This window comes from Nestor notabilis, unplaced genomic scaffold, assembly GCF_000696875.1.
Source record: "Nestor notabilis isolate BGI_N333 unplaced genomic scaffold, ASM69687v1 scaffold9500, whole genome shotgun sequence".
Lineage (NCBI taxonomy): Eukaryota > Metazoa > Chordata > Aves > Psittaciformes > Psittacidae > Nestor > Nestor notabilis.
The window spans coordinates 1,143-21,432 of record NW_009911812.1 but is presented as its reverse complement, the minus strand read 5'-3'; the positions used below and the strand labels follow the sequence as shown (position 1 = coordinate 21,432).

The following is a 20,290-nucleotide window of genomic DNA, read 5'->3' as shown; positions in this document are numbered from 1 at the left end:
GCTCTCCCTACAATAAATTCATGTGAGGGAAGAAGAAAAGAAGGCTCCTGCTCCTTCCCTGCACTCATGACAGATTAGACATGCAACATGAGCAGTGTTTGCAGAATTACAATGAGCATTTACCAAGTAAATCCTGTCCAGATAAGCAAAGAAAGACCAAAGCAGGAACGACACCACAGTGTGGCTTCGAGCTCACTGACTCCCCAACAATAACTCTGTACTTAATTGTACTGGGTGTTTCTTAGGCAACAGCAGGCACTCGGCAGCCTCCAAAATGAGGCTTGGGAGTCAAAGATGTTCACCAAAACACAGTTCTTTATGAATCTCCTTCGGTTAAACAAGTACTCTGGATAAAAACATGGTTGTGTTTCTTGATTTAACTATTGCCTGCCTGCAGCAAGCCAAGCTCTCTAGAAAAGGGAACATTCCAACTGCTGAAAAGGATCTTCCAAAGGCAAAATCTCTCTTTAAAATGAGTGAAGCATCATGATGGGGTAAAGCGACAACTGACCCTGAAATCCTGCCATGAAAGTCAAACTAAAGCGACTCGAAGATTAAAAACCTGCTTTTGATATCTGTGGGTACCTGCTAAGCTGCAGAGAAGGTGGTCAGAAGAGCAGGAGTATTTCCTTTAATCACTGCACACCTCTGGGCAGCCTTCCCTCGAGGCACGCTTCGGGGGATAAAGAGCTCAGTTTGTGATCAAAGAAGTTTGGAGGAAAATCCAAACCAAGCCCTTTGAGGTTCATCTCCTGCTCATTCGCATTCGCTCCGCGCCACTCTTATCACCCTTCTCCTTCCCCGATTGCGGAGGACAGGGGAACAAAGACACGGGGAGACGAGATAAGTCGGGGAAGGAGCGAGCATGTCAAACACCCACATTGTTCATATGCACAAAGGAAATTCTCCAAAGGCAGGAGCTGTGAGGCAAAGGCTTTGCATAAACACCATGTGTGTGCTCTCCAGTGGCTTTGGCTGCAACCACGGAAGAGAAGGCAGCAATTTAAAGCCAAATTAATAGCAAGTTTGTCAGTGTTCCACACACACACTCCCTTCAGGTGCTGGCAGAGAGCAGCTGGGTTGAACAATGCTCCCTGTCCACAGCCTCCTGCCATCAGACTTCGCCCCTCCTGGCCCCACCGCAGCTCTTCATTACCGGCAAGCTGACATGTCAACAGATACTCATGCAGGAAAACACCTGATGCTTCTGGGCTCTCCTGGGGCCAGGGAGGAGAACAAGGGACAAAAATGATTGAGCTCAAAACATAATTAGAAGGGCCAATAGAGAACTTGTTAGAAACGCCAGGAATAATGAGCACGCGAGATGGAAGTTATGGGGGTTTGGTGATTTGGTATTCTTTCTTCTAAGCATTTTAAATAGAAAAGGGACTGAGCAGGCTCTGTGGTTCAGCCCTGTCGCTCAGAGCATTTACAGGCAGAGGCACAGAGGTTTGACTGGTTTACTCCTAGAAGCATTTGAAACAGCATTTGAGGGAGGATTTGCTGTCTCGCAGCAAGTCAGCAGCGAGGCTGCCAGGTGCCCATTGCTCCAAGCTCACAGACCTTCAGTCTCCATCCCCACCCTCCCATACCCCAAAGCACCTTTTCAAACCTAAGGGGCTGTACTTTTCGTATAAGGTGGGAAGACACTGAAGACGCTTCTGCCTTCAGTGTTTCAAGCACAACCCAGAGGAACAGCTCAGAAAAGCCAGCACCAATGCCAGGTCCCAGCAGGAGCAGTGACAAGAGGCTGTCAAACCACACCCGAGACATCTTCCCCCTCTGCACACAGGCATGACCCTCAGGTGAGAAAGCATTTGGCTGCTTGCCACACCTGCAGAATACAGATCCCAGGCCAAAATACTTCTAACTTCAGGATTCCAGTCTCCCTAGTTACCAGAAGGACACGTTCAGAGCCAGAACTGGATTCCAGCAGAACCACGGTCCTCAGCTCAGACCGTGGGCTGGTCTCTTTGGGGATTAGCAATTAGTGAGATAAATGTGATCTTCCAGAAGGTTCTCAGGGGAGCTGGAGGCTTAGCAGCACACGGGAGACAAGAAGCTCTAGGAATAAACATGTTGTGCTGAGATTTTTGCAAAGCTTTTCTAGAACCTGAATGAACATCAAAGCAAATCCATTTCTAGCGTGGGCTGGAAAAACTCTGTGGCAGCTCCTAACGTCTTTTAGGATGAAAATCTCAGGTTTTATTTCTAATGCTCAGCTCACGCTGTACCTGGTCTGCCCACAAGCAAGTCTCAGTCCATGAGCTGGACTTTCAAGGGAACACTCCATATATTTCAAAAACATTTAAATGTAAATAAAATACAAAGGAGAGACCAGGACAACAGATTCCTGTTGGTGTCAGTGATCAGCTACCCAAAGGGTCTATGACCAGCACCTCATCTTAAATTCACTCACTTTCAGGTTTCCATCATTACCAAAAGGTTGTCTCGGGCACTTTTTCCTCCCCATGTATCAGGTGCTCATCTGTACACCCACCCAAGGCAGAGCTCCACAACAAAAGTCAGTTCACAGAAGGGCAATACCTGGCCTGATTGGAGAAAATGCCCCATCCCTGGCAGTGTTCAAGGCCAGGTTGGACACAGGGGCTGGGAGCAACCTGCTCTAGTGGAAGGTGTCCCTGCCCGTGGCAGGGGGTTGGAACTGGATGAGCTTTAAGGTCCCTTCAACCCAAACCTCTCTCTGATTCTATGAAAATTTCAGCAGGCTGCAACTGATCCCTCCCAGTCCTTTCTGTGCTAGATGAAAACACTTGACTGGTACAGCACAGGCACTACTTACTGGCCAACACCTGTAAACTAATCAGTGCAGGTCACACAATTACATCTTCCCCACTGATCCTGCTCTCTCCAGTTAAATAGAGGCTGGCACCCACTTGCAGGATTTATATCAAGTATTGTGAATCAATAGCAAAAAGAAACAGCCACCTTACAGTTCTGTCATTTAGATCAATGGGATATCAGAGTAAGAGGCATTTTATGTCCCATTAAATCATGCTTGACTATGTCCTGTTAAACCATGCTCACAAAACTTTTAAGTTTTGAGAGGCTGGGGAAACACTCCTAATGTTTGGTGCTGGATTTAATTTAAGGACCTTGCTGAGCTCTTATTGAGAAGTGATGCTTTTCCTTAAGCAGGGGAGAAAGAGATTTTTCTCCATTCATGGTCCAAGGCCCAAGGCCCAGATGCATCTTTTGGCACTTCAGAAACACATTGGTGGACTGACCACAGACACAAGACCCAGCATAAACCTCTACCCAGCACATCCATGGACCAAACTCCAGTGTCCTCCCACCACAAGGGCACCAGGGAGGCAGATGGGTGTAGGGGCCATGGCACCACTGGACTGTGGACACCATCACCTTCCTCAGGTCTGAGATCCGGTGAAGATCAAGATGAAGCCCAAATCTGCCATCAGAATGTACAAGGAAACACGTGAAATAAAACATATTTACGAAGGATGTTTTTTACTGTGAATTCTGTGCCTTTTATATGTTTTATGTGAGAAGGCATTCAGAAACAAATGAAGGATGAGAAGGGGAGGTGGGGGAAGGGGAAATATGGCTGAGTTTATGCTGAACAGCTTGGCACACATCAGGCTGGATTAATCAAGACAGCCAATTTCAAAAACACACAAAAACTGCATTTTGCTCCTACATACGTTTGTCTGCTGCAGGACTCTGCCTTTGAATCCTCTCATCATTTGTTTTATGTTCACCACAGAGCTGTAAATCTACCCTTCAGTGCAGCAAGTGAGATTAGGATGTTTATTGGCTGTCTCAGTAACAGAAAAGGGATATCATATCATTTACTGCTTCATTATCCCGCAGCAGAAAAATAACCTGGAATCACAGCAAGCACTCCTGGAGCACAGAGAGGCCACAAAATGGCAAGTAACATTTAAAAACTGCTTCTTCCTGCTCAGTGATTTAACATGATTCACTTTATTACTCGATTAATACATCTCAACTGTCTTCTGGGGCACAAAGCTGTTTCCATCAACCACCTCAAATCACACTGTCCAGTATCAGGCAGCTGAGAGCCAAACTCTGATGGTTCCTACACTGTCACTACCCCAATACAAGCTATTTATCAGCACTGCTTAGTGCAGCTTAGAACCAAACTGGAACATGGACTGTTCTGGGACAAAACAGGCACCCACTTGCCTTATCTTTCAGCTTCAGATCAAACCATGCTTGTCCAGAGCTGACAGTGGACTTTGATGCTGATGGTGTGCCTTGATTGCCTGTGCATGGTGCGTCTTCTCCTATGGGTGATGATTGCTGCCAGGTATCACCTTTCACATAAAAACAATTTAATGAAAGAGACAATAACACATTATATTCTTTTAAAGCCCACAACCAGGGACAACAGGACCATTATCTCATACTCTGTTAAGAATGAGCAGCAGCATTCAGACCTCAGTCCAGTGAGGAGCTGGGCAGACAGACCCTCAGCATCTCTGCTTAGTGCTCCACAAAGCTCAGGAGAATATTGCCGCCTCCTCACATTCAATAACCAAACAGAGCTTCCTGTATACTGTGCACAGCAGGAAAGGGCACCAGCATGCTGAAAATCCCCAAAACACGAAGTTCCACCCTACAGAACAGCACTAGCCTAACCCCAATTTCTACTAATTTTGAACATCAGTGCAAAGTAACTGTTGTTATGAGAAAACAGCACATCCTATTTAGAGACTTCAGTGTGGTGCAGGTTTTAAGTTTCTCACTTCCACCAGGGCAGGAATGGTCACTACTTGACAGCTGAAGAGGTGATAAAGAATAACTACACAACTGCCCAAAAGTGAATTACTGGCAAACTAGGAACGCAGAAATCTACTGTAAAACCTTGGTATGACTTGGAGTAAGAGTTACATACTTTCTCCCTGCTGATGTTCAGCCCTCCCTGGGCTCCCTATTGTTTTGTATCCCTCCTCCAGCACAAAGCTGCTAAGATTCCCCAACCCTCGAACCCAATATACAAAGGACACTGTGCATAGTGTCCATGTCACAAGTGGGATGGGCCAGGCTCTGCCCTGCCTTGGATGGATGTCAAGTATGAAAAGTACACACAGGAGAAAAGATCACCAAAATAACAGGAGCCTCTTTTTTGCAGCGAGCTTCACTAGTCTGACTAATGTCTGGAAGAGGTAAGGACTGGGCAGCACCATATGATTAATTTTTGGAAGCACACAGCAGTGTTATGCTCTTTCTTAAGTTAGGGAACACAGTGATGGCCATGTGTGGGTACTGGACTCACTGCTTCTGCTACCACACAGCAGAGGGTCTTGATACCAGAAGCCCTCTGTGCTAGCCTTGACAGGTGCTCAGGCTGATTGATGACCAGTGTATCTATTTAATAGCTCCATCATCATTAGCTCTGATGCCAGTGCCATTACTCATCTTTACAGAGATGCCCTTCGAGGCTGTTCAAGACACAAGCCTCCCACACTGCATGAAGGTGACATCCCTTCCATATATCCTTCTGAAATGCCAAAAGCAGGAATTACCATGGAGAAGGTTGAACACCCATGGAAGCGCCCAAGTCTTTAAGGGTCTATACTGCTCCCACGTCCTATGAAGCTACCACTATAGCTACTAATGGAGGTCCTACTAGAACCTCTCCAGCTTCCTTGTGTGATCAGCCATAATAAACAGCCATTTGTGCAGTGGCACAAAATGGACAGAGGAACACATATCCTATGTGCCTGTGGAAAACAACAGGGTAGAGAAAGAATTTGGTGGTTCTGGGTATGAAGACCATCATCTTCATAAAAGAAGATCCTGATGATGGGTTTTCAAATATTTCCTCTTCTCCTCCACACTAGAGAGGGTAGATTCCCCCCAGCCCCCTATTTTTTATTCTTAATTCTAAGCACTCAGTAGGCCCCCATATGACTCCTGACGTATCGTTATTAATCATTTCTTTGCTGACCATCACACGAAATAAATCCAGCTAACGTGCTTATCAGGAGCTTATCCCTTCCTGACATTTCATTCTCATATTAGGCTTGAGGGTTTGAATATTTAAGTAGGCAAATATTCTTTTGATTAGTAGAATAAATGAATCTTGTTACTTACTGTCCTTAAAAACACTGTTAGCGTCATGAAAGTGCTCAGCTATGTTAGCACAGCTCTTACAGGATTTTGTAGATTTTCCTATAAAATGTGGTTCAGGAGGAGAGAGATTCAACTTAATAAGCTCATACATTTTAAATGCCTTTCCTACAGTGATATATGGAACTGCAGCATCAAAGCTAAGTGTGCACAAGAGACAACTCGGTTAGGATTTCTGCACATTATGTGGAATTCTCCCCAAAGTTACCATGTTATAGGTTACTGTTTCACCAAGCTCTTACAAAATGCAGGGTGGAGAAAACATTCCACACTGTAAGGATGGTGAGGTGCTGGCACAGGTGAGGCTGTGGCTGCCCCATCCCTGGCAGTGTTCAAGGCCAGGTTGGACACAGGGGCTTGGAGCAACCTGCTCTAGTGGAAGGTGTCCTTGCCTGTGGCAGGGGGTTGGAACTGGATGAGTTTTAAGGTCCCTTCCAACCCAAACCACTCTGAGTCTATGATTCTATGAAACATTTTCTTGCAACTAAAAGAATTATCAATACATCTCTCAGTGCCTAGAAACTTCTGAGCCTTCAGTTCCAAAAACTGCACTCCAAACTCGATGTACCAACAATTTTACCCCATTACAGAGACAGAGCGTCAGGACACTTGGTGGAGGAGGGTCCCAAGAGCAGGTTAACACACTATATGGTTTATAATCCCACAGCCATCACCAGGTACGTGCGTTCCAGGAGAGAGCAAGTCATGACATCCACTGTATCTGCTTCTTGCCTAGAGTCCCCCAGCTCTGCCTACTCCTCAGCAGTCACACAATGACAAAACACACCATGACAAGGTAGGGCTATACAGAGACAGTGCCTTTGCCCTGCGTGACCACGTAGCAAGGAGGTGAACATGCCTCCCTCAGGGCCATATCTGGGCACCACAGACATCCACAGCAGTGCTGGGGACCCAGTTTGTCAAGAGTCATCAGGAGAAAGAGGCTGTTCTCCTCTTAACTAAGGCATCAATGATTTAAGCACCACATGTTGTTGTTCAAACTTAACATTATCATTACTCCAAATGATGGAATGCAGGAATTAAGTGCTCAACCTGAAGATGACAGGAGATCAGCAGGGCTCAGGAACAAACCCCCAAGGTCCTGCTGCAGTGGCTCTGCCACTCTGTCGGCCCTTCTGCCATCCAGACAAAGCACATCAGACAGGGAGAAAATACAGTAGCATTTCTTTTTGCCTGTTTGTTTTAAAGCAGTCCCCTCCAAACAGAGCTGAATGCTGAATAACATCAAAATAGGCACAGACTGAAGGAACAGGCTTTGAAAATGGCTGTCTGTAGCACTTCACAAAGCCAGGCATCATCACATTAAAGCAAGAAGTACCCTGACCTCCTCCTGCTGTCACCGCCAGGCAGAGGAACACTGACTCTGCTCCAAAGGGGCAACCAAATCCTCAACAATTACAAGTGTGGAAGTGCTGGGAGATCACAGGATTAAAGGCAGTAATGTAAAACTGTAAATTAACAAGGTATGTTTTGACATCCTCTGTTAGAGATGTCTCCTGCTCATGGAGCCTATCATGTAGACACAACACTGGATGTGGTTAATTAAGAGACATCTAGTCTAAGGTAGAAGTCAAAGCTCCCTTCAAGGTCAATGAAGAGACACTGACACTGCCAAAAGACAACTTACTCCATCACTCTATCCGAAGTGTCTTTGTTCTCTGATATAACAGACTGATGCAGCTCTGTTTTGAGTAGGTGGAAATGGCTTTTTTCAGGCAGACCTAGACTGAATGTTCAGACAGGTGCATCCAGTAAAGCGAGACCAGTAACATGCCTTCAGAGCCCCCAGTGAGTCTGGGGTGGCAATCACACCAGCAAACTCTACCAATGAGTTCACAGCTCTTCTCAGGTAGGTTGGTATAAAGCTGCCACTGCTGCAAGCCTTACCTGCCAAATTTCAGGTGAAATCCTTGGTATATAACCTTATCATAGGAGTGTCTTACTGGAATAGAGCTCATGGGAACTCAGGATTTCCACATCCCCAGTACATACTTAGGACAATGAATAAGAAAAGTGGCCAACACTTGTGCTGCCTGGAAGTCAGCGTGGAACAATGCCATTGCTGAAACAGCTAGTATAAAAATGATGAACCTAAAAGGCACAATGGATTTTTAGAGATAGCTCTTCTTTTGTGTAATAAAAGCCCCAATCTGCTCATGGGTTTATGAACTGGGAAGATGAAGAGGTTTTTAAACCTCTTCTGTTATGTACAGAAATCACAGTGTGAGTTTACTTAACCTCTGTCAGAATTAGATCAGCCTCAGCAGAAGGGCGTTGCTCAGCCCTGACTGGCAAATCTCTGCACAGTGGAAGTCACACAAGGAGCTCTGCAAGCCCAGAGCTGGCACCACCACAGCCCAGCCACGCCACACAGGCCGCTCACCAAGGCGGTGATAACACACAGTTCACTGCTATGAGAAATCTGCTTCGTTTTGGGGAAAGAGACCCAAGTCACAGGCAATATTAAATAGTTAAAAAATAGAGGATGGGGCTGATTTTGATTTGTGTTTCTACTTATATTCCAATTTCTGGTACTAGGTAACTGAATGCAATTAACCAGGATGACTGATGGGAGAAGGGGGAACGGCTTTAAGCTGGAAAAGGGGAGACTGAGATGAGCTCTGAGGCAGAAGCTCTTCCCTGTGAGGGTGCTGAGGCACTGGCACAGGGTGCCCAGAGAAGCTATGCCTGCCCCATCCCTGGCAGTGTTCAAGGCCACGGTGGACACAGGGGCTTGGAGCAACCTGCTCTAGTGGAAAGTGTCCCTGCCCCCAAAGGGGGAAGATGTATACTGCAACTTCAGGGTGTAAGGACAGACTGCTTTAAGAGATGCATTTTTAAGCAGCACTGGCCATAGAATCACAGACTGGTTTGTGCTGGAAGGTACCTTAAAGCTCATCCAGTTCCAACCCCTTTCCACTACACTAGACCACCTTGCTCCAAGCCCCATCCAACCTGGCAATGATATACTTGACATGAGTACATTCAAAAAACAAAAAGCAGACTTGTATGGAAACCCATACAGTGACACACAGTGTACACCTTCCCACTGTAACATTTCTCATTTACCTGCACACACCAGAGCTTTGGGTGTACACCTGAAAACCAGAGTGTGAAAATCCAGAAGTCTTCTGCGCTCTCCTCCTTACCTTATGAACAACATCTGACTTCTACCCACTTCCCACAAGACCCAACACAAAGCCTAACACAAAACCCTGTCCCGCAGCACAGCCAAATGTAACACATTAATACATATCCCAGATTTGGCTTTTCTTTCCTGCCTGCAGCCAGCAGCTATTCACAGATCCCCTCCTGGCCCAGCACACGCTCTGCTTTGCCACAGAAAACCACTATATACTTTGTCTGATGCAGCTGAAAGCCTGGGAGACAAATTCTTATGTACCAGTGGTGCACTGATTGGATTGAATGATTTATTGGTGATTGGGCTGCAAAGCACCACAGCTGAAATACAATGTGTTATAAATCCTGTTGCAATCTTCTGGTGTCTAAACACACACATAGTGTGTGTGAACACACACAGGCAGGCGCAAGCTTGCTCAAGTTTCCTTTATCCCACCATACACACGGCTTCTCAGCTACTGCTTATGTATCTGCACTGCGTTTTGTCTTCCCATCTCAGGAGGAAAGGCAAAACCTGCATATTCTGAACAGGTGACAAGCACAAACTGAAGCTACTGATACCAAACAAGCTTCACTCATGTCCTCCTTACAAAAAGAAAGCTTCACCAAGAAATGAATTGATCTTCATTTGGCCTTTGTAAAGATTATGATCAAATTTAAAAGAAAGCAAGTGTTCAGATTGCTATTCATATTGCCACTTCCTAATCATGCTCCATTCATTAATGCCTTATTTTAGTTTGTATTTTGCTGATTCAGTTGCACATGTCTTCTTGCAAAAGGGACTATCAATATTAAATCCATTGTGTCTACCCTATGAAGTACAGAGAAAACCAAACCATTTTCCATTACCCAAGCATCTTAAAAGACCTAATGGTGCCTGGTACAGTTCAGCATTTACAGATTCAGAACACAAAAGTCTCATATACTATTTCTAACCATTAAAGCTCTAAAAGTCCCCACACTTCCCCAGGATTTTTAAGCACCTACCTTATTTCCAGTAACTATTTTTCAGAACTGTTATGCTTTATATTTCAGAATTAGGGCATCAAAAATATTCACTATAATTTAAATATAGGGATATACAGGCATGTCTAAATGCACGTTACTTACTCAGCGACTTCTAACAAGAAATTACCTCCAAAGTTGTAAAAAAGAGAACGTGCAGAACAGGATTTATTTTTGAGAGAGGCTCTTGTAATAAAGTTATTAGGTTCAGACACATCTAAGGGACATAAAAGCCAGAGCAATTATGAGTGTCACATCCACTTACCCATCTCTCCCCATGCACACAAGCTATTTCACACACAGGAAGAAAGAGATTGAGATATCTTCGGTCTGGGATTTATTGAACAGCCACAATTTGGGGACAGCAGAGAGGAGAAAAAATCCATGATGAACTCAGAAACTATTTCAAAGGATTCATCTGTTGTGGTTGACTGTCCTTTGAAAGAAGCCATCATCTGCAGGACATGCTCATCCCTTGCAGGCCCCCATCCTCCTGCCCTTCCCAGCATGTGTTTGGACCTGAAGGCAACACACCTGACTGCCTTGGATGCTGGAAAACTAACTGCATGACTTCAGGACTAGTGCTGTTGAGACACCAGTGTTAGACTCACACCTCTGCCTGGTTTGGCTGTGAATACATGACCTATTTAAAAGCTCCCGTGGCAACAGAGCAGCTCCATGCAATATGCACCAGCAGATGGGTAGCACAAACACACAAGCTTTGACTTCTTTGGAAGCCAACTTCCAAAGAAGTGTATCCAAAGCTGAATTTAGTTCATTTATTTTCGTAAGTACAGTTTAGTCAGACATATTTATGATAACGCAGGTATTTTTCAGCACCAGAGTTCAGAGGAGCACAAAAGCAAATTGTTAAATTATACTAATTCTGTCCTCTGCCAAAGCATGCATTTAACACTTATCTTTACATTAGTAAATGTTTTAAAGCACATTTCATAGACAGAAGTCTTCCCTGAAGCATCATGTTCCGAACTTGTAAGAATAGAGGATAATTTTGTAGCTAGGAAGGGAAATTTGACAATCATAACAAAAATTAGGTACCATGTACATAAATCCACGGTTGCGGCATTTCAAGATTACACTATGCAGCATAAATGATAGTAAGAGAATCTCCCATCATCCACTAAATAAACTCTAGAGTTACTTTCCCAAAAGCACTTTCTCACCGACTGAGTTTAAAGAAGATATTGAGACTTCTGAGGCCTGAAGGCTTTTGACATAGTTCTGACTCCACACCCAGCACGCAGCAGTCAGACAAAGCGCACTTCAACCACCTCTACTTCAAAAGAAAATGAAGGAAAAAGCAAGCTGTCCTGAGTCCCCATCTAAATCCAGAATAGAAACAAAAAATAAGCCCCTAACCCTTCCAGTAGGAAGTTGGACACTTTTAGGTTTGGGGTGATTTGTCATAGCACACAGTGAATACAACCCTGCCTGCACAGGCACCGCACTGCTCTGAGCCACAGAGCTGGCTCCCCATGAGAGGTCACAGTAGCAGACATGGAAAATAATAAGCCAATAGCAAACACAGCTGGAAAAGTGTATTTTAAGAGACCTTACTAGCCTGGTTTTCAAGAAGAATAATTACTGGGAGTCCAATAACAGTAACTTAGAATCCCAGACTGGGATTCTACGCAAGTTGCTCCAAGCCCCTGTGGCCAACCTGGCCTTGAACACTGCCAGGGATGGGGCAGCCACAGCTTCTCTGGGCACCCTGTGCCAGCACCTCAGCACCCTCACAGGGAAGAATTATTGGTAGGCACTGAGGAATAAAGATCAAACCCAGTATTTATTCACTAGCATGCTGGTTTGTATTACTCCTAGAAAAGCAATGCAGCATTAAAGCAGCATTTTCCTCTCATGCAAATCATTCAAAAGTCACCAGAAGTTGCAGTTCTCTCCAGAGAAATTAAAACCGAGTTGTTTCAGGTCTGAAACTGGGTTTGCAACTATCTTCCTACCCCATGATCTTCAGAGCAAAGTGGGGACAGATGCAGCACAGCCTCAAACATCCCTCTGGGGAGCACCGCGAACACAAGCAGCCTGGCAGAGGTCGGGCAGATGGGGCAGGATGGCTTGAACAGAGAGAAAGCATCCAGCAACCTGTCCTAAACTACAAAACTGATCTTGTCTTGGTGAGCCTTGTTCCAAGGCACGTTTCCTTTATGCCAGAGCTTTGACGCTGATACTCACTGCTTGATTTCTTTACTTGCTCTCCCAGAAAGTTATCAGGTGGCATCTTTCCAAGTATTGGAAATACTGCTTTTCTTTTCTCACGGCTGAAGCCATAAAAAGCCAAGGGCAAGAGTGCTTCTCAGACAAAACTGCATCAGACCCACAACTATCAAGTAGGAGAGAAGATACACAACTAGCGCTCACCTCTTCCTAGAGATAAATGCATCTTTTAATACACTCCCACATGCTATTCAAGCAGAATTTCACATCTGAAAGTCATGGGTTTTTTCAGTGTTTCTTCCTTCAGTTCTTTGATGAAGAGAACTCACTACAGCTTGCTTCTCTTTTCCTTGCTATTATTTACATACGGGATTGCAAAAAGAAACAAAACCAAAACGTCTTTGAAAAACATAATGTATTGTGCATGCAAGAGAAAAAGCATTTTTGACCTCCTTTGTTTGCAATAAATAGCAATGACTACAAACAGTCATGAAAATATTTTCCAGCAAACATCACCAGCATTATTCAAATAGTTTGGTTTTGTCCTTCTCCTTAGACTCATTTCATCAAGCCTGGCTGAACAACACAAGCAGGACATGACCAAGTAACTGGCATGATACCACAAATGGGTGACTCCAGGAATGTTCCAGCTACCAAAAACTTGAGGACATCACCTCTCACTTGCTGCAATAGTAGTTGCAGATCTCTACCAGAAAGGAGATGCTCATCTGGGCAGGGGGGAAAGGAAACAAGCATTTTGCTTCAAGCAAAGCCTCAAGGAAGTTGTAAGCCTTCTATTTTTGGGAAGAAACAAGATGCTAAGACAAATGTGATGCCAGACACATGAGGAGGCACACAGGGCAGTGTCCTGTCACAATACGTGAGGAAGCATCTCATTTCAGTACCTTGGTACAAGAGAAAACTGAGACAAAGGCACCTACAAAGCCAGGTCTTTTTAGATATTTCCACAGTGAAGGAAATTTGCTCTTCTTCACATGAAAATAAGCAAGCATGAAACTTTCCTGAGCCCCATGAGAGCAAACCACAGGGCACAGACAAACGAAACACTGCCAGTCTTGAAACCCCTGTGAGCAAATACGAACAGTGTCCAGCACAGGATGAGAACACCTTGGGTCCAGCACAACAGAGATGTGATGGTGTGCTCTCCTAGGCAGGGCACTGAATTACAGGTCTCCACGGCCATCTTCCTGGACAGTCCTGATGTTGGGGCTGTTCAGCCTGGAGAAGAGAAGCTACATGGAGACCTCAGAGCAGCTTCCAGTGTCTGAAGGGGTGTACAAGAATGCTGGGGAGGGACTCTTCATCAGGGACTGTAGTGGTAGGACAAGAGGTGATGGGTTTAAACTTAAACAGGGAAAGTTCAGGTTAGATATAAGGAAGAAGTTCTTTACTGTGAGAGCAGTAAGGCACTGGAACAGGTTGTCCAGAGAATTCGTAAATGCTCCATCCCTGGCAGTGTTTAAGGCCAGGTTGGACAGAGCTTTGGGTGACATGGTTTAGTGTGAGGTGTCCCTGCCCATGGCAAGGGGGTTGAACTATGTGATCTTCATGTCCTTTCCAACCCAAACCAGTCTGTGATTCTACGATGAAGCAGGACACTGCTCCAAGGCCACGCGGGGTCCAGCCAGTACACACAACCCCTTCACAAAGGACATGCTGCAAAAACACCAGCAGATCAAGCTCCCAGTACACACCACCATAGTCTGTCCATGCTTTCCCTAACCCCTGCGCGGGACCCACCAGCCTGCTGGCTGGGAAAGACTCAAAACATCTGATAATCAAGCTGTGGAAGTTGCTTATCACTTAAAACCATTTTTCCTCTTCACTTTGATATCTTGAACCTTTTCCTGCATGAGAACAGTTGTTGAGATTCCAGCAGCAGTAATATGTCATCTTCACCCAATGATTCAATAGTCCTAACAATTGTGGGTATTATTTTTTCTTAAATCTGCTCCTTAATCCTATAATGCCATAAAATACCATTGAATCAGAGCTTATAGCAGGATTCCAGAGGAACAGACTTTTAAAGAGATAATGAGAACTCCATGTTTATATTAGATAGGATTGAAAAAAGAGAATAGAGAAGATAGAACGTAACAGATGGGCAGATTATTTCATAGCTTTCCTTAATATGATTTCTTCAGCCTGAAGCATCTGGTTCCACTATCAGAGATTATTAGATACTTGGGTAAGTTGGACCTGCAGGCTGATCTAACACAGCAATTCTGATTTTCACTCTACACATAGGAGAGATTCCCATTAAATCACACATCACAGAACAAATCAGAAGTGCCAAAAATCTAGTATCAAAGAGGGGAAAGTTAGCAGCCCCTAGGATCCCATGTAAATACACTTTGCTTTCTAAAAGGAAAACAACATGTCTTAAACTCCCCATCCTTCATAGGCAAGCTGAAAATACTGTGAATTAATCAATGAAACTCACAGATCAGCTTCCTCCTTCACAGTTTCTGCAGAAAATGAAAGAAAACTCTCTCCAGTTCATTTTTGGAGATGTGTGTACAAGCCGTGCAGTCTGTGGGCAGCACCTTGGGCACTTCCAATCTAGAAACAGGAATTGTTTTCCAACACACACAGGAATCTCATTCTTAAGTTGAAAAAACCTCATCAAGCAAGACAGAAATGTGTTGCCTACCTCATTATGCCACTGTTTCACAGAAAGACTTGAAATGAGGTCCTCTGCACCAAAATACTAGGCCTGCCTTATGTTAGCCAAAGGAGTAGCTTTCTTGGTTACCCAAATGTAATACTGTTACCTGATTCACTCTAAAAGCACATTGTGATGCACACCCAGCACAACCTTCCCTACTCCACAGAAGGCCAGGATCAGAAACTTCTACATTGATAAGCTCAAGACTAAGGTCTTAGGAGGCACAGCTCCATGGAATCAGAACCACACATGCTATTTCATGTATCTGTACCATAAGCAGCACTTTTTGGGGAATCAGTCCGGTGTGAAGGCCAGTACCGCTCAAGGGGCGAACAGCAGAGCAGGCTTTCTATCTTCCAGCCTAAGTGAGCAGCCTCAGCTTTTAAGAAAAGAAAATGTCTCAAATCAACTGCATTTTATAAGCAAAACAAAGATGATAATACAAACTCCTAAAAAGAATCATAGAATCCCAGACTAGTTTGGGTTGGAAGGGACCTTAAAGCTCATCCATTTCCAACCCCCTGCCACGGGCAGGGACACCTTCCACTAGAGCAGGTTGCTCCAAGCCCCTGTGTCCAACCTGGCAAAAGAGACGCTACAATTCCCCAAATCCAGACAAGCAAGGTACTCTGCCCCAGCCCTGGCTCTGGGATAGACCTTACCTTCTCCTAAGCACCGCCCCTCCACCTAGCACCTCTTGATCCATTATCTCCAGGGAAGCCCACCTCTATCCTTCCTGCTGCCTCTAGGCAGGCACTCAAGAGGCCATCAGGTAGGACTCATGATGCATCCTTATTGCCAACATCTGCCTGCAAACAGCAATGACCAGGGACACGTGAATCTCTGAGACCTTGGTGATGCTGACCACAAGTCAGGGGAGTCTGAATACAAAAGATTATAAACATGCCAAATTTCCCTCAAACTCCCCTTAGTCCCCTTCACTTTGGCCACAAAGATGACTTCTCTGGAGAAAAAAAGGCTCAGGAGACACCTTATACCAGTCTTCTAATACCTAAAGGGGGCTTACAAGAAATCTGAAAAGGGGCTTTTTACAAAGGCACACAGTAACAAAACAAGGAGGAATGGCTGAACAGCCTCTGGGTGAACCAAATGGGCTCTCCACTACATTTAAAAGTAATATATGCTTTGTAATGCTTATCAGCTGGAGGGTTTTCAACAGTTTTCCCCCACTAATGCTACAATTTTGAAACCATTTAGGCTAATTTCCTTTGACTTGAATCTATTTTAATCAGAGACCAGGATACTTGACTTAAATGGTTTGTATTAAACCCCTCATAAAACCAGCCATAAAATGGCATTGCACAAAATAACGAATGGATCTTCAAGTCACAAGTAGAAAAAGCTGAAACTTTCCCAATCTTCCAGCAAACTCCAGCTATTTCATAACCAGACCAAGTGCTCTCTTACAATACCAAGACAATTGATCCCTAAAATAAAAAGCAGTATCTGCAATACGCTCCTGAAGTTCTTACATAGATATAAGGCATTAAGTTATGCAGTTGCAGTCAGTACCCACAAATTCCTTCCACATTATCAGCCCAGCTCCAAAATGATGCTTTTTTAATCAATTGCTGTGTCTGCTCTGGCCTCTCCACCACCTGCCCATGAAATGACGGATGGTGGCACTGAGCAAGAACACAAGGCAAGCCTAAAAATGTCAGAATTAATCCTTTTCTCCCCCCTCCCAGATTGGAAAAAACCATTACTTTTCAAATTAATTCTCACAAAGCAATGCTGGCTCTGCTCAAAGTCAGAGTTCTGGATGAGAAATGAAAATAAGAAGCTCAGGCTCAGGTAACAGCCAGAGAAAGTCTCACTTCAAGGATTTGTCATTGTAGTGGGATTTGCATATCATATAGCCAAAGGTGCAATTTGTACCTGCAATTCATTCTGTCCAGACAAACCATCCCAGCAAAATTGGAGCCCGGGCCTCCATTCCTTTGAAAACGCATCCAAATATTTCTCTTGTCAGTGGTTGACAGCCTTAGAAACTCTGAGTGGCTGCTTGAAATTCATGCAGCATGCAGAGGAGTGAAGGAACAAAAGCTCCCCATGCTCTCACATCCGTAACAATTTGCGAGCATGCTGGAGACATGGAGCTGCATCCCCTTGCTGCATGACTTGCAATGGTTTGCAGAAGTCAAGCAATGGCTTTGTCACTGTCCCAAAGACACAGGCATTGGACACATAATATCTTTCAGAATCTACATCTTAGCTCATTTCTTTATCAGGAATTTCACACTAGACAAATTGACACCTTCCTATTCTGAGGAACACTCTGCCAGCCATATCTAAAATTAACTTCCATAAAGATAAACTTACAGCATGTCTATCTCACACTTAACAAAATGATTTGGCATTTCATTTTAAGTCTGTTCTTCCATGGTGCTTAGCAGGTAAACATCACCATCATCTTAAAAGCTCATTCTGGAACAATAGCAAAGGAAGGATATTGCCACCTGAGTCATGAGAGTCCCTTCAAAGGCATCTGCACAGATCTCCAACAGGAGATCCCACACTAGCATCGCAGGAGAAGCACGAGGGCTGCTGGAGAGCCCTGGAGGTCTTGCAGGGACATGAAGGAGCTAACAAGAGAGGGGAGGGAGTCTTCACACACATTTACAGGGCAACAAACCCCAAAGGTCAACAGCTCAATGAACAGCCCTTTGCTGACGAAAGCAGATGTGAGCTTCTGATCACATTAATGCCACCCAAAATAACATATTGCTTTAGGGAAGTAAAAAAAGAAAGAGAGAAAAGAGTGGGAAGAATTTCACTTTCTTTCCCCTGATAAATTGTCTTTATGAACTCGCCTACATAAAATCTGGAGAAGGAGTTTTGACAAGGGCCTGTAGGGACAGGACAAGGGGGAATGGCTTTAACCTGCCAGAGGGGAGATTGAGATGAGCTCTGAGGCAGAAGCTCTTCCCTGTGAGGGTGCTGAGGCGCTGGCACAGGGTGCCCAGAGAAGCTGTGGCTGCCCCATCCCTGGCAGTGTTCAAGGCCAGGTTGGACACAGGGGCTTGGAGCAACCTGCTCTAGTGGAAGGTGTCCCTGCCCATGGCAGGGGGTTGGAGCTGGAGGAGCTTTAAGGTCCGTTCCAACTGAAACCAGTCTGGGATTCTGTGAACTTTCTCATTTTCAGCCAAACTACAGTGGTTACTGAGCATGGCCCTGCAAATGATAAGGAAGGAAGAGCAAACAGTATCACATGAGAATATGAAAGCAACCATCACTCCTGGCTCTGGGATGGTACCTAAATGTGCATTCCTTCATGGTACTTACTTGGTTGGACGATAATCTGGTATGGAACGATCCAGTGAAATTTTCTCACTGAGGTAGGAGTTGTAGCCGTATTTCTCATGTGGCCCCTTTGCTTTCTCCTCCTCCTCAGGAGACAGGGTGGCTGGGAGCCCACCTTTACCACGTCCACCATAGCCTTCAATGAGACCAAGTGACTTGGACAGACCTCGAGAGAAGAAAAAAGCCATCATCACTGTTAAAATTCATCACTGTTATTTCCAAACTATCAAAGAAACAAAACCAATCTGAAAATCTGGGGTGGTTTGGGTTGGTTTTCTGAAAACATTTCAAATTCTGGTTCTTTGCCTCAACACTGGAATGAAAATGACTCAAATCTTGAAATTCCTCACGGCTCTGGCAGGCTGTTCCCAACAGCTCTGCCACTACAGCATCCAACTGATAACCCGTCCCAGGGATCTGGGCATTTATCTAGCTGTTACGAGGGCTATTCAGGCCTCCTGCCCACTCTGAGAGAGGTAATTACATGTAAGGTTAGATGTCCCCAGGAGAAGGATAGCTTGAACACAGCCTGAAAATAAACCAGGGCTGGTTAACTGCCAGCTGAATGAATTTTTGCTCAGTATGAACAGTGTACAGCATACAAATGTTATGGATTTAAAAACAATTTCCCCTCAAAGCTTTCTTATCTTTTGAAGTACAGCATTCCCATTCCTTTATCAAGTGGAATTATTTATTTATATCTGCATAGCTGAAAGAAATAGGCAAAGTTCAAAATGAGCTGCACAGAAAGAGCTACACTGATGATTTGGTGGAGATTGTGGGAAACTAAGTTCATGCTCATGTTATTACTTAGTAGACGGGACTCCTTGAATTCTAATATTGTTCATTAGCAGAGACTCATATTCTGCCTTTTGTCATAAATAAACAAAGTATTGATGTTTTGTTTTGTTACTTGGTTTTGGTCTGCAATAAAGAAACCAGGGTATATTCTCCTTTGTTTGAACAGCAGAGACCTAACTCTGAGAGCAGAACTGACTCTTGTCACCACTGACACTTTGCAAGGGACAGTAACCTTGGGGTCCTGGGGAAAATGAAGCCTCTCTGTCAACTGCAAAGACAGCTGAGAAATGCTAAGACATGACTTTATACCCAGCAGCTATGACTGATGAGCCTATAATGCCATTAACTGCTTTATTCCAAGACCATAATCATGACAACCAGGCACACACATCCCTCAGCATGCATTTGTCTCTCCTAACTCTTCACTAAGTACGTTCCTTTATTTCTGCATTCTTACTTCCTTTACTACTATAAACCCTGTCTTGGTAAGTAGAGGTAAATCAGTGTCATTTAACCAAAGGAATCTATTAAGGTGATGGATTCACATATGGTGGGAAGAGCTCTATCATGAGACCATCATCCTCTCTCTTGGTGCCACCCGGGACAGCAAACACAGCCGCAGGGACAGTCACAAAGATGAACATTCCAGGTGCAATGTGCCAGGGAGGATCTCCCTGTCTGTCCCTGTGCTGGTTAAACATTTCATCCTCCTGCTCATGCAGTCAGAAGGATTCATCCATGCAGCCAGGATGTCACTTTGGTGCACAGCTCTTCACAGCAAGAGCTAAGTAATGGCTGGCATGAAAGATCATTCATGTCCAAACAGAGGAGGATGAAATTTGCTTCCAGCTGGCTGAAAAGATGCCTCAGGAGAGGCAGGACTGAAACCAAATGGTTACAGCAGACTCTCATCCAGTCAATCCATTCATTTACCTTTACTTGCCCCATTTTAGGGCTGCACAGAGAAAGGCACATTTC

At 44.6% G+C, this 20,290-nt stretch overlaps 1 protein-coding gene across 1 annotated transcript in view; it reads right to left on the bottom strand.

The window, feature by feature from the left end:
* WBSCR17 (Williams-Beuren syndrome chromosome region 17) overlaps positions 1–18,677 on the bottom strand; it is a gene marked incomplete at both ends in the record, with an annotated part of 131,469 nt that extends 112,792 nt beyond the window's left edge. Inside the window, one exon of the mRNA XM_010016546.1 lies at positions 18,494–18,677. Within this exon, the coding sequence (XP_010014848.1) occupies positions 18,494–18,677 (184 nt within the window). The remainder of the gene's footprint in view (positions 1–18,493) is intronic.
* Positions 18,678–20,290: the final 1,613 nt, after the last annotated feature.